Source organism: Crocodylus siamensis, chromosome 9 (genome assembly GCF_052110815.1).
Source record: "Crocodylus siamensis isolate JL-2025a chromosome 9, ASM5211081v1, whole genome shotgun sequence".
NCBI classification, from domain to species: Eukaryota; Metazoa; Chordata; order Crocodylia; family Crocodylidae; genus Crocodylus; species Crocodylus siamensis.
The window spans coordinates 4,046,004-4,060,625 of NC_143403.1; the positions used below are offsets into that span (position 1 = coordinate 4,046,004).

General features: G+C 61.8%; 1 protein-coding gene across 2 annotated transcripts in view; it reads left to right on the forward strand.

Annotated features, from left to right (window-relative positions):
• The window catches only part of GSE1 (Gse1 coiled-coil protein), a 188,332-nt gene that overhangs the window by 144,167 nt on the left and 29,543 nt on the right, over window positions 1-14,622 (forward strand). For both annotated transcript variants that reach the window (XM_090061840.1, XM_090061841.1), the window contains exon 3: window positions 9,340-9,558. In XM_090061840.1, the coding sequence (XP_089917966.1) occupies window positions 9,340-9,558 (219 nt within the window). The remainder of the gene's footprint in view (window positions 1-9,339; window positions 9,559-14,622) is intronic.

Sequence of the window (14,622 nt, forward strand, 5' to 3'; positions counted from 1 at the left end):
CGCCGCGCACACCTGCTGCAGCCTCCCCGTAATTGCTGTATCCTTCAGAGGCAGCCCCTGCCGCTCCATATATCACGGGGTGCAGCGAGTGGGGCTTTTCCACCCCCCACCCCAGGGAGCGTGGTGCCAGGGAGCACCGCATCCCCTCCGGAGGGGTTCCCCTCTTCCCCCTCCCCATCCCCTTCGGGTCTCTTTTGCCCGGCGAGGAGGAGGAGGGAGGCGTAATGATGCTGAAAGCAAACAGCTGCGTGAGTAATGTAGCTAATGGTCAGGTGTGGAGGGAGAGACGGGGCCATTAGCGGTGACAGCTCCACTCCCCCCAGCCTGGCGGGGAGCTGCTCCGTGATGTATCGAGGGGCCGTGCCAACACGCTCCAGACAAACGAGCTCGGCCCGGAGAATGTTAATTCGTGAGGCCGTTAGCTGTGGCGTGGGTGCCGAGAGGCACCGGGGAGAAGGGGCAGGATCAGGCAGGGTCGTTGTACCCGCTGGCTTTGGCGCTCAGGGGCGCGCGTGCCACCCACCAGCATGCCCACGCGTGCCTTGCACAGAGGCACCAGAGCCCGTGCGTGACTAGACGTCTTGCACGGGTGCCGGGGATGGGGTGCTGCTCGGGAGCGATCTCCAGAGGGGTTGGACGTGGCGGGGGCATGGCGCGGTGGGTCTCAGAGCAGACGGTGGCCTCACGCCTGCCTAGCCACCCACGGCTGCGTAGAGCCGGCAGGCTGCTGCCTCCTGGCGGCTGCTGGGGGACGTGCCGCTCGTCTTTCCGGCCCTCCGAGCTCTGGAGTGAGTCTCCTGCACCACCCTCATCCTCCCTCGGTGCGCCCATTGCTGGGGAGGAGCATCGCACAGAACCACTGAGGCCTGGCCCCCATGCAGACGGCCTGGCACCCAGAGGCATCGTTCCCCGCAGGGCACTGGGTCCTATGCAGCCCGGTCTGGTGTTTCTCCCCAGCCCCTAGGCATCCCTCCCTGCCAGATACGCACGTCGCCATGACCGTCCCCTGCCTTCGCCGTCCCAGCCTTTGCCCCCGCTCCCGGCTCTCTGCCACCCCGCGGCTCTTGCTGGCATGTTTGTTTGTCTCCAGCCCCGCCAGGCAGACAGACTGGTTCTGCTCTCGCTGCCGGAGGAGGCTGCCCGTGCCAAAAAACCCGCCAGCGTCATCAGCAACAGATGGAGCGAGCATGGCAAGTTCCCAGCTCCCGGCCTTGCATCAGGGTAGGAGGCAGGCGCCTGCCCGAGTGATGCCATCCCGGTTTCGGCGGGCACCGGGCTGGACCCGCTCGCCCGTCCTGGCTGCGGCAGGGTTACCCTGAGCTGGACGGGGCTGGGAGCGAGGAGCGGCAAGAGCTGCAAGTGCTTGGACCAGGAGATCCACCCTCAGGCTTCGAGGCAGCAGCTGAGGTCCCTGGGGATCGGGAAGGGATCTCTCTAGCACCGCACAGCACCAGAAACCAGGTGCTTGATGGGGAGGCGGGCACATGAGCTGGAGGAGATGCTCTGCGACCAGCCCCCTCCCGCCTTTCGGCTCGGCTCTGCTCCGTCTTGTTGCCTCCCTCCTCGTTCCTCCTCCTCGCCTGGATCCTGGCCAGGGTGAAGCGGCTCTGAGCCATCAGGGCGTCAGGACCTGCCCTGCTCCTGGGCGCTGCAGGGGAAGCAGCTGCGGGCGCTGGTGTGGGCGGGGGCGGTGAAACCATCCGGCATGGGTGTGCCCACGGCAGCAGGTGTCCTTGCACAGGAGCTCCACCTCCCCTCTGCCTGGACCTGCCGAGCCAGACCCAGGCAGGAGCATGGGCCGGAGCTGGGAGGCCAGGCTGCTGCCAAAGGTGAGCAGGGGGACGGTGCCCGTCTCCACCCAGCGAGCTGTGGCCCGCAGCCTGTGAAGCTAGGAGCGCCAGGGGCAGGCTGGGAATGCCGCAGCCGTTGCTTTCCCGGGTCTTATCCCCCGCGTGAAGGCTTGGCTGCAGGGCGGCAGTTTCCAGGGGCCACGAGCAAGCAGGGGGAGACGTGGGTGTGCGCACGCGCCGTTTGCTGTCCCCTTCCCTGCACCCTGGGACAGCTCTGCCAGTCCCGAGCGCTCGTGTTGACCCCTCCGGATGGGACGTGCGGGTGGGTCAGCACCTGTCCTCTGCCCCTGCCAGGCGGGATTCCCCGCGGGCTCGGAGAGGAGCGGGTCGGGGCGTGGTGGTAGCAGAGGCCTTGGCCGCTTTCCACGCTCGGTTACCGGGTGCCACGGGATCCTGTTGTTTCGCCAGCCCTTGAACAAAGGCAGGGAGGGCTGTTTGGCCTGGGCGGGGACGCCGGGCGCTGTTTGCTTTGCGGCGTCGGGCAGGGAGGGGGCCGGCTGCGCGGCTTGCCGTGGGCAAGGGCAGGCGGAGCTGGTGTCTGCCACCCTGCAGCCAGTGCTGGGGTCTTGTCCGGCCGGGACTCCTTTGAGGCTACACAGAGGGTGAGAACTGGTGCTGATGCCAGGCTGATGGGCACAGTGAAAACTAAGCCACAGGTCTGCGGTCCACCACTCAAAGGGCTTCAGGATGCCTCTCCCAGCACGCAGGGAGGACACTGCAAGTGCAGGAGATGCAGAGAGCTGGGCAGCGTGAGAGAGGCAGTGGGTGTTGCCCCGAGCGCAACCTTGGCACAGAGTCACTGTGCCGCTCCTTGCCTCAGTTTCCCCCGCTGCAAAGTGATCCTGACTCTTCGCGGTGCTCTCTGGGATCCTTAGGGGGGGAAATGCAAAGTCAGGCCTGCGTCTGGACTGACTGCGCTCCCCGGGGACCCTCCTGGCACTACGGCCCGGCCTGCTTTGCTTACCAGCTCCCCTCTATCAAAGGAGCATTTGTCTCTGGGAGCTGCTGCCAGCAAGAGCTCTCCAGCCGGGCTGGAGTCCTGAAGCTGCAGGGCTGTCAGGATCAGGCCGCTCTGACGTACCCAGATTTGCATTTCACCCAGGAACAGTCAGCTCCTTCCCCGCCGCTGCGAAGGCAGCCAGCTCTGGGGGGGAACGTAGCAGTGCAGTGCAGGACAGGAGGGCATCGCTGCGGTGCAGCGGCTCAGCATCTCGGTGCGGGCATTAAAAACAGCCCCAGCCATGGGCAGCTGGGAGCCAGCAGCAGAACGGGTTTCGAGCACCATCGCATCGCGAGGTTTGCTGCGGACGTGGGCTAAACCCTGGCAGGTGGGGAGCCACGCTGCCAGGGCCCGTGTAGAGCCTGGTGCTAGCCGATGTCCCGGTCCGGGCGAGGGAGGTTGTGTGTGTGTGTGTGATGAGGAGCAGGGGCCACTCCAGAGCCAAGCTCCCCACTTCCCGCAGGGAGGAAGGCCGGGCTCCTTCTCCACCCTCCAGCTCAGGTCACGCAGGAGGGCTTGGCCCTGCTCTCTGCGCCTTATCACCCTCTGATCTCTGGATGAGTTAATGGATGGGGCGGGAGGGAGACGAGCAGCTGCGCTCCAGCCAGCGCTCTCCCGGCCCCCCCGGGGAACTGCAGCCCAGGCGCTTTGTCAGCTAAGGCCCTGATTTCTTAACACCAAATTGTCTCCTGAATATTTCATGCTGCTTTTAGCAGCCGGTGGCTGGGGCCGCACCTTGGGCCTGGAGCATGGGGGCAACAGAAGCACCGTTAGTGAAAGGAAAGCCGAGGCAAACTTTTTCCTACATAAATGATTCGGCATTATCTGCTCTCCTGAGTCTGGTGGAGGTTTGGGGACTGGTGGCCTTTATGTGGGACCAGTCCAGCCCATAAAGGTCGGCCTGGCCCCATATAGGGAGCTCGCACAAGGGGCGGCTGGGCTCGCCCGCGGGTGGTAGTAGGAGGTATTGATCTCCCCCCCACATCTGTCTCCTATCGATTCTGGGTGGGCTGCTCCTCTCCTCACTGGCTCTTTTAGATCAATGCAGGGAAATGGCCTGGCGCAGACCTGCCATGTAACACGTGAAGTCCTGTGTTGCCCTTGGTAAGGCACCCTGGCTCTGCCTGTTTGCCTTGTGCAGAGGGCTGAGTGGCTGCAATGAGCCATTCATCTGGTCCAGAGATGGGCCACCTGTCCAGCCCGGTGCAGGATGAAACCCCAGGCAGTCAGAGACCCCAGGGCTGGGGTTAACCTCAGATCCCGGTTAGGGACTCAGCCAAGTCAGGTAGGCATCATGCGCCCGTGTAGGGCGTTCACTGCCATGTACGTGGCCAGGACTTGTGCACACAGCTCCACACGTTCGTATGCACATGCAACCCCAGACCCATCTGCACACGCACCTGGACCCGTGCACACGAACGCAGACCCAGGCATGCTCCCTGGCACGCATGGGCACAGGCACGTGCGAGCTGGCTCGGGGCAGGTCCATGCTGCGTGGCAGGGACTGCTCTGCAGCCGCAGGCCTTAGTGCACAGACAGCGACTTCTTGGGGCTGACTGCAGCCTGGTCCCAGTGCCCTGCGGGGGCTGCGTGCCTGCAGTGCTCCCTGTTCGTGTGTTGTCGGAGGGCTAAGAGCAGAGCTCCCTGAGCGGCGGAGGGAGGGACCCGCGCCTTCCTGCGGTCGGGCCCAAAGCTCCCTTCTACACCCCCTGGGTTTCTCAGTCTTGCCTCCTCCCCACTCTCCCCACTGCCAGCCCCAAGGGCTTTTGCAGGAGGAACACACATGCACTCGAAGCCCTGAGCCTGCCCCTCCAGGGCAACCCCCCAGCCAGCACGTGGGGCCGATCCCCGCCAGCTCAGACCATGCCGACAGGCACCGGAAGAATGAATTTATTATGAGGCGTTTCAGGCCACAGAGATCAGCTGAGCATCATGTGGCGTGTGTGTGTATGTGCATGTGTGTGTGCATGTGCGTGCGCATGCGTGCAAGCAGCGTGGCTAGGGACTGCTAATGTGTTAACCCATTTCCCAGAGAGGAGTGTATGTGTGTGCGCGCGTGCGTTCAACCAGCGTGGCTAGGGACTGCTAATATGCCGACCCGTTTCCCAGAAAGGGAGCGTGTGTGTGTACAAGCAGCATGGCTTGGGTCTGCTAATATGCTAAAACATTTCCCAGGAAGAAGTGTTTACATGCGTATCTGTGAAGGTGTGTGCGTGCATACAAGCAGCAAAGCAGCATGGCTAGGATTGCTCATATGCTAACTCATTTCCCAGGAAGAAGTAGTGTGTGTGTGTGTGTGTGTGTGTGTGTGTGTGTGATGTATTTGAAGGGGTGTGTGTATACAAGCAGCAAAGTAGCATGGGTGGGGGCTGCTAATACTCTAACCCATTTGTCATAGAGAGGGGTATATATGTATGTGTGTGTACATGTGTACACAGGCATTGTGGCTAGGGACTGCTAATATCCTAACCCATTTCCCAGAGAGGGGTGGTGTGCGTGTGTGAGTGCGAGTGAGTGTGCATGGACAGGCAGCCTGGCTAGGCCCTACTAGTCTTCTGCCCCATCCCCTGGGGAAGGAGCGTGGGGGTGGGGGAGCAGGCCCGGCTCGCCTGCCCGGCTCTGGGGCGTCCTTTATTTGTTCACAAACATTTCTTCCTCCCGTAATGAAAAATTACCGAGAGGGGTGATTAGGAAATTCAGCCGCAGAGGCGCGCCTGTGACTGAATGTGGGAGCCTGCTGCGCCGTGCCGACCAGGGTGTAATTACCCCAAGGGGGGTTGTCAAGGGGGAAGGGGCGGGATTGGTGCTTGATCGGGGACCCAGCAGAAAATTCATCTAAGCTATTAGCTTGTAATTACAGAGCACCGAGGTAGCAGGCCTGAGGTCTGGTGTCTGAGAAGAGCCAGGGATGAAAGGAAGGAGTAATTATGGAATCCGCAGGAGGCAGGCAAAGTGCTGATTAGTAATGCTTCTTGAACCATTTATTGGCCATGGGGGTGGGGTGGGACACAGATACCATATTTAATAGACTAGAGGAGGCTGGCTTCCCAGCTCAGGCAGACGGGCTGTGCTGCTGGGCGGGCAGGGGTGCAGGGAGCCCAGGTCAGAGGAGATTTCCCTGGCAGTCCACCAAGTGACTTGGGAGCGGGAAGGACCTGCCCTGCACGGTGCAGCTGCCTGTGCCCCGTGACCTGCACTTGCAGGGCCTGCTTGGGCTCCTGTACCCATGCACCCTACGGGGTATGTCGAGACCCAGCCAGCTGGAGCCAGGCAGACAGGACACCTCTCTTGCGTGCCGTCATGCCCATACCCCCTTCCCACAGCCATCTCGGCTCCCCCCGGCTCCGGCGTGTACAGTCCCAGGCAGGGGACCCCCGCCGCAGAGGCCACCCCCACAGCCCTCATCCATCACGGCCCCGCGCGCCGAAGATTTTATTCCCAGCTGTTAGTATAATGAATTTACATGAGCTGATCATGTCGACAAGGCTCCAGTCAATGGCTGAAAGCGCTGAAGTTAATAAATGCCTGTATAATGAGGGCAGAGGCGAGCGGGGGGCAGAGGAGAAGGGACAGAGCGCCGCAGCTTGCTCCCGGTCCCCTGGGGCCACGGGGGCCAGAGATTAATCAATGCTGAGTGGTGCTCTGGCACCCCGATGCTCCCCTGCCTTCTCCATGCCACAGCCGGCTCGGCCCTGTCCTCTTGCGGCGCGGCGATCCTCCTCCTCGGAGATGCTGTGATGGCTGCTGTGCCGTTTCGTGCCTTCCAGAGCATCTCCCCACCCCACGCACGTACGAAGGGCCGCGGGGCAGGGCAGCTGCCTTGGTCCCGGGTCTCCCCCAGCTGACACCCCATTGCTCAGGGCAGCAGGGGGTCCCTAGAGACCTGCGAGAGGCGGAAGGGATGTCCTGTCCCGTTGCAGTGGGTTTCTTATGAGCAAAGGCACGGTGGGCTGGTACCTTAGAGGCTAACTGGTTCAGAGAGCTTTCCTAGGCAGCAGCCTGCTTCCGTAGATATGGAGGCACTTGCAGAAAGCTGCGGTTTTGGGGAGGGCTTTAGTTCTGCTAGGCTTTTCCTTCCCCCCCATGTTCGAAATTCATGCCGTGTCCAGCTTGATGGGGTCTGGTTTGGGTGCAGAGCCAGCGGCTCCGCGGCCTTGCCCCGTCCAGCGCTCCAACGATCAGCGAACGCGCTGGCGAAAGGAAGTCTGTGTGAAAGCGTCGGCGCTACACCCGGCCATGCACACACTCCTCCATGGGCCAGTCGCGTGCCCTCGGCGTGCAAGCTGAGCCAAGCAGCTCTCAGATTTGACACAACCGCTGTGTCTGAGGCCTGGCGGTGTTGTGACAGACACAGACAGGACCTTAGCTTCCAGCCTTCTGGGTTTTACCTGGAAACACGGGGCTGTTTGGGGAGAAAAGGCCGGGGGAACTGGACAAAGTACTTTGTGAGGGCTGGAGATGAGGGGTGTTTAGCAAGGGCTTGTGCCCGTGTAGTGGGAGAGGACAGCGGGGTTTGAAGGCGCCTGGGCCTGGCCCGTGGGCAACCGGTGCCTCCTGAATCTGGGGGCATCAGGCCACCGATGGGGGTAGAGGGGGCCCCCAGCAGCCAATTGCCGAGCCAGCGGTGAAACCAGAAATGCACTTCCAGTTTCACAGCTGGCACTTCCAGGGGTGCACGGCCAATCTCGGGGGTGCACGTTCACCCGCGTCACGCGTGCACCCCCTACGCGTCGCCAGTGCCCCGGTCTGGTTTTCCTTGCTCCCTTGAGGAGGAAGCTTGGTCAGACGAGTTGTCCCGCACCCCGCTTTGGCTTCATACCCACCTGCCCTGTCCTCTCCCCGTGTGCCCCTGCTCTCATGTGGGGGCCTGGCAGTGCCTCCTGCCCCGTGCCCACCCGCGGAGGGGAAGCGCTAATTTTAGCTTGGTGTTAATGAAGCTGCTCATTGGAAATGCTATTTGCAGTGAACTGACATCAGCAGCGCGGTTGCAAAGGCTCCGAGCCCCGGAGCATCCAGTGCCAACGTGACGGAGGGCGTACGCCCACCCCGCCGGGGCAAGACGGCCTCTGCTCCGCTCAGGCCATTTTTCCCCTCGTCCCTGAGGCTCAAAGCTTTCCCGGGCGGCAAGGGGGCTGCGGGGCTCGGTAGGCACAGCTTTTGGGTGTCAGACCCCCGGCCGGAGCAGCACCGGGGCTCAGCCGGGGGCAGCCCTGCCAGAGCCCGGCGAAGGGTCGAGCGCCCGGATCAGTGCCGCCTGAGACGCGCTCAGTGCGCTGACAAAACACCACTGTTATCTAAAAGCAGCCCTGGCTATTACCGATCAGCTGGGGCCATGTGACTGAGCAGCAGCTGTTAGGCCGAGAGTGTCAGCTTGTTTTCTGCGGGCAACAGTGCCTGTGTGCTGTTGCTTTGTTAGATAAGCTCCCGGGCGCTGGCGGGGAAGAATGGGGCTTCCCTGAGCCCTCGCTCCCGCTCGCTTTTATCGGCACCCCCGTCCCGCGGATGCCGCCCGTCGTCCTGCTCTCTGTAAGCACTCGACTCTCGCCGGGGCTGGGGGTCTCTTGGGGGACGGGGTTTGCCCCCCGAGACGGTCTCAGCGCCTCCCTTCTCGCCCCGGAGAGCTGAGGCCGCGGGGTGGAAGAGGCGGCGCGGGATCTTTCCCCCTCCTTCCCTGCATTAAAGGCTGAAAGTCCAAGGGCTCGTCGTGGCGTTGGGCTGCAAATGCACGCCGGAGCTGACTCTGCCGCGGGGCGTGGGCTGCCCTGCTCTTGGCTTTTCTCCTTCCCCCCCCTTTCCCTTCCCTTCCTGCATGGCTCCGGGGAAGTTTGCAGCTCGTGATGCAGGCGGGGTCTGAATGAGGCGCGTGGGGCTGGGGATGGTTTGGTCTTTGGGGCAGCTCTGGAAGAGGGGTGCCACTTGCCTCCTGGGTCAAATCAGGGGGGAAGGTGGGGAGAGTACAGCTTGTGAGTGTGCCCCAGCACCAACCGAGGGGGGGGGGGGTGTGTGTGCATACAAGCAGCAAAGCAGCGTGGGCAGGGCCTGGGATAAGCCCGTCCCCTGGGGATGGAAATTCGTGGCTTCTTGTCTCCCGTAAATGACTGAAGGTGTTTGTTCCCCTGCCAGAGCTTCTGAGCACCAGGACAACCCCCCCCGGGGAGCCGGGCCCGTTCACACTGGGATCTCTACCAAAACTCAGGAGCCACCTCCCAGCAAAGCCCAGCGGCTGGCACCTTGGGGTAGGGCACCAGAGGGCAAGCTGGGAGCCTCCGCTTGGGGTCTGGCAGCTGTGTGCCATTCTCTTTGCCCCCCATTCCCTTGTGTGTAACATGGGGGAGATTTTTGCACGGCGCTTCTTGCTCCTGTTGCTGGAAAGGGGCTGTGTCGCTGCTGGTGGCAGATGGGTTGCTCCGTGGCAGCATCTTGCCCCAGCCCTGGTTTGTTGGTGACCTCTGCTCCGCTGACCCGGGCTTGTTCTTATCCTTGTTGCAGGCATGAGCCATGAGCCAAAGTCGCCTTCACTAGGAATGCTCTCGACAGCGACCCGGACCACAGCCACCGTCAGCCCCCTCACCCCTTCCCCTCTCAATGGCTCGCTGGTGCCCAACGGCAGCCCCGCCGCCAACAGCACTTTGTCCGTCCAGTCTGCGCCTTCGTCCAGCTTCGCCGCCGCGCTGCGCAAACTCGCCAAGCAAGCAGAGGAGCCCCGAGGTAAGAGGGGAACCGGGGGGTCAGCCGGGGCGCAGGGGGGTGGCCCTGAGCCCAGCATCCAGCTGCCACGGTTCAGGTCCTGCCGGCTGAGCGCTCATGCTGGTGAGGGCTGGATCCTGCTAGAACTCAGCACCACCACAGGCCACCCCGGCGAGCCTCAGGCTCCAGGGTGATTCGGTGCGAGGGTCAGGAAGGGCTTCCCTCTCCACCTCATACACAGCACGTGCTGGAAGAGGGGAGCGCTGAGGACCCAGGACCGTGCAGTTCTGCTTTTCCTGAGCATCGCTGACCCCAGCATCTCGTAGCTCTTTGCAAACCTGGCTCACAAACCGCTTCTCACGGTGACACAGCTGCCCTTGGTCCTGGAGCCGAGAGGCAGCCACTTCTGGGGTGGAACACCGCAGGATCGTTCAGCAAGGGCTGAGATGCGACTGCCTCTGGGGTTGTGCATGGCAGCTTGTTGGCAGCATGTGGCCTTGCTGCACAGTAAAAGAAAGGAGCCTTTTTCTAACTGGATGGGGGCGGGGGCCCATGCAAAGGACTCTCAGGGTCATTGGTGCTGTCCCATAGGAAGGGGTTATGTGCCCGTTACCCTGGCATCTGGCCACAGCCCTGTTACTCCAGTCAGTACAAGCTCCTGTTTGGGCAGCAGCAACCACATGCCCCTGGACCTGCTCCCACTGTCATTTAAACCCTGCCCCATGTTAACCCTGCGGGCGCCCTGCCCTGGAGGTCAGGTGCCCTTGGGCTCTGGCCAGCTCACACGGAAAGCATGTGCTGCGGCTGGGACACCATGTGAGGAACAGCGTGTCAATGCACCGAGCACCGCCTGGCCTGGGCAGGGGCTTCTGGATGGAGGAGGGTGCAGGGCTTGCTCTGGATCACAGTCAGCTTTGATAATATAACCCCTCTCCCTGCCATGGCCAGGGCCTCCGGGAACGATGCTATGCCTGGCTTTGCAGGCTTCCCTGGGCTGCGATCCCAGGTGCTTCAGGCTGGATCCTGCCTGGGGTCAGCTCAGAGGCTCTTTGCTAGCCTCTTGATACCCCCCTGGCGAAGAGGACACCCCCTGCCCTGGCAGTGGCAGGAATCCTAGACAGATGCTTTGCTGTGGCCAGGGATAAGGAGAACCAGCAGGGTCTTTGCTTTCCACACTGCAAAGGGCATAACCCAAGCAGGGATCTTCTGCGTGCGCCTCCCCTGGCCAGGCCTCTGGATCTGTCAGCTGAGAGTGCACAAACCTGCTTTTCCACTGGTAATTCTCCCCCTAGCTGGGGAGGCATGGGGGAGGAGATAAAGAGGTCAGGGCAGGCAGCTTAGGGGTGTGAGACTGAGAAATAGCCTGAAAAGAGCATCAGTCTCCAGGCAGACTAGGTTCTTTGGGTAAATCTGATATATTTTGTTATCAGTCTCCAGGTGCATTTATCAAGATAATCAACTATTTTTGCATATGGAAATCTCAGGGCTTTACACACACCAGTGGCTGCACATTCCTCTAGCCCCTTACTTGCTATGTCGGCACCCAGCAGCCCAGGGGGGCATTCAGGGTGAATGCAGACCAGGGGCTGGTATCCTGGGTACAAAGCATGGTGCCCGCTGCGTGCCAGGAGAGGCAGCCTGTTCACGACTCTGCCAGCAGGTGCCCCAGGCTTTACTGACTCAGACTGGCCTGGGGCTCGGCCCCAGGGGGACAGGAATCCTGCCAGTCCGTGCAGCAGGCTTTACCCTGTCCTGGGGGGCTGGGCATCCTGCCTGACCTGCCCTTATTCTGTTTGCATTGGGCAGGTAGCTTTGGAGGGCAAGCCAGGGACAGGCTGCATCTCAAGATGCTGGCAAGGCTTGTCCATATTTTAGCAGGCAAAAGCCACCTCCAACAAGTGCAGCATCGAGACCTGGCAGTGTGACCAAGGATCTCCTCCTCCTCTCGGGATCTCTCTGCCCTTTAGGTAGAGAAAGCCAGCCTGAATGCACAGCCAAGAAGGGCCAGGACACGCAACACACTAATACCAGAGCAGGCGGGACCAGGCAGACCAGTTCCCTTGGAGCAGGCATCACCCTTTTCCTCTGCACTATGGCTACACCCCGCTGCTGGGTTTGCCCTCAGCAAAGACCTGCCCTGGGCTGGAAGCAAACACATGGTGCTTACCCCAGGGGAATTTTACCCCTGGCTTTTCCCTGGAGAGCTCTGCACTCCATCCCAACACCATTCACAAGTGCAGAGCGCTACGTCACGTGCCCTCTTGCTCACACCACCAGTAGGGTAGGTTACGCCTGCATAAATGCCTGGCTGTAGCATGTCACCTCCCCGGGGTGCTGGGAGCTGCTCTGAGCTGGGAGTAGGATCCCAGCTGGTTTTGGAGGGCGTTGCCAAACCCTCCGTGGGACCGGAGCATGGGAGAGGTGCTCAACAACTGGCTGGCACCCGTGAGCAGGGATGTTGAGTCAGCTGGTGCTGCCAGAGTTAGCTCCTAGGGACCAAGCTGGCAAAGGGGGCAAAGCTGGAGCAGAAGGTGCTTGGCTCCGGGACCCACAGGGAGGCTGTCACTGTGGAAGGGGTGGGTCCCATTCTGTCCCAGCCGGCTCTCTCCGTGGTGCCCAGCACCACGTCCACCCCCATCCCCCTACCCCCTTCAAAGCTGCCATCTCCCGCCCCCTCCCTCCATCTCCTGCCTCCCTGGCGGAAAGCTCCCTCTTTATTTTTAGCCCTCGGATGGCGTTCGCTCTCGCCGCCGTTTCACGGGCTAATGTCTTTCCTCGGCGTCGTGTCTCGAGGGGGCAGTTTAGAAATTCAATTCAGACGGAGTAATCCAAATGCCGTCTCATTTGCCGCGCCCCGAGAGGAAGCACGGGGAGAAGAGAGTCTGTCCTTCCCCGCAATGGGCTGCTTCGCTTCAGTGCAATGTGATTTTTCCTAAGGCTCTGAAATGTGTTCGTGCACCCGCCGAACTGCCCTGCTAAATAACAGAGTCAGCGCCGGCTGGGCGCCGGCGCCAGGAGACGCACGGCTGAGTATTTGTCTCCGTAATGGGCTATTTCACGGGAGCCCAGCCCGACGGAGCACATGGCCCCAGCAGGAGGATGGAGGGTGCGACTGTGGCAGGCTCCAGGCTTGGAGACGTGGCCCAGGAGAACAAAGGGCGCGAAGGACCTGCTGGAGGGTGGAGCAGGCGGGCTGGATCATGCCCGCACGCGCCCCTGGGATGGCAGCGCTGTAGCGACGGGTCTCGGACCCGGGATGCAGGGTGACAGAGGCCTGCCAGCCATCCTAACACATCTCCCAGTGGGTTGTGAGTGCGACTTGCTCCCAGCTGGGCTGGGAGTGGGGGGCGCAGAGCAATGCATCCATGCCTTGTTGCGGGGTAAGGAGGCTTCTCTAGGTGTCACGGCGCCATTTCTCTCTCCCAGGTGGGACCCTTGCGGGGCCGGCGTCTCTGTCGGTAGCCAGAGCTCCCGTTGGGAGCCACGCCAGTTGCCTGTGGGTCTCGTAGGGATGGAGTGGCAGCTCCCAGCCTGACCTGCTAATCCTGGATCACTGCGGTGCTGATCCTATTAGGGGAGCGCTGCCTCTTCCGAGCGCCCAGAGCCAGGGGGCCGGTTTGCAGAGCCGGCGGGGCAGAGGTGATACCCCTGCAGGCGCAGGGGACTCAGCACTGTCAGCTTCCCGGTGCCACTCTCCCAGCCCCTCCTGGCCTGCGCAGCATTTCCTGGTCGGCAGCCCATCTGGTATGCGGGGCGAGCTGATTTTCTTCTTTCTGCTCCCGTCACAGTGAGAACACGGCTTGGCGCTCGGGAAGGGCAGGCGGCTCTGGAGGGAGGGCGGGCGGTGTGGGGTGGGGTTGGGGGGGTCCAGGCTGCAGCGTCCATCACTATGCCGCACTTCCCAGCGCCTAGGGCCGGCAGGTGAACCGTTGAGCAGAATCAAAGGGTCTGATCAGACCTTGAGACGTCGGGGGGAGATGGATCACCACGGGAGAGGATTAGCCGATAATGAAGGTGGAAATTACCTGTCCTCTCCGAGGAGCGCATTAATCACACACGCAGACCCTTCTTGGCAGAAAGGGAGCTGCTCGCGGGGGTGGCAGCCCCTGCCCCATGCTGGCTCCCGCTCACGGGGAGAGGAGAATCAATTGTGGGATGCGATGGATGCCCCCCCGGACCCCCCTTTCCCGCGCAGCCCCGTCTCCCTGCTTAGCCCTTCAAATGCAGCATTAGCGGATGGTGACATTGATTTCCCGATGCTCGAGTTTTCTCTCCCGAGCTCCCGCTCCCCTCGCGTATGCTGCCGCTTTCCCCACCCCGGCCGCGCACAAATGCCGGGCCCGGCAAATTGGGCTCCTAATGAAAAGCCACATTTTTTCCCCCTGTTGATTTAGATTTAACTACTGTATAATTTGATTGCCAAATCCTTCCTTATCGTTGGGTTTCTCCGCCTGCGTGGCTCTCTGAGACGGCTCGTCTTCCAGACGTGTGATATCTGAGATTAGGGTGGGGGGAGAATGGGGGCTCGGCGATAGGAAGGGGAGGGGGGTGATGGGTGCCGGCTCTCCCTTCACCAGGGGGCCGAGTCGGCTGGTTTTGCAGTCACCGACGCTGGACCCGGCTGCCGCGTTCTCCTGGACGTGCCTGGGATCACGTTTGAAAGGCTCAGGCCCTAATGGGTCTGCATGAAGCCGTGGCAGGATCCAGCCCTGGGGTCCTTTGCTTTCCAACCCCAGATTAGCACGGCAGCATTGCCAAAGCCTGGAGGCTGGGAAAGGAGGGCTGTGCATGGGAGTAGGTCCTCGGGCATAGCTGGGTGTGGGCAGGCACGCGGTCCATGAACACCTGCTTTGTCTCTGGAGGCCCAAACTGGGTACAAGGCGCTGGGTGCGAGCCCAGCCACATAATCCCCAACCACGAGCTACACAGGGGATTTGGGCTGGGATTTTCTTTCTGCTGGTCAACAGCTCAATACAAAACACAGGGAACAACAAGGGCTGGGCAGGGGCACGGTGCCCAGCAGAGATTAGAGCGACACACTTCCTCCCCCGTCTTTTGAGGGGGGCATGTGGGCTCAGAGGGGCA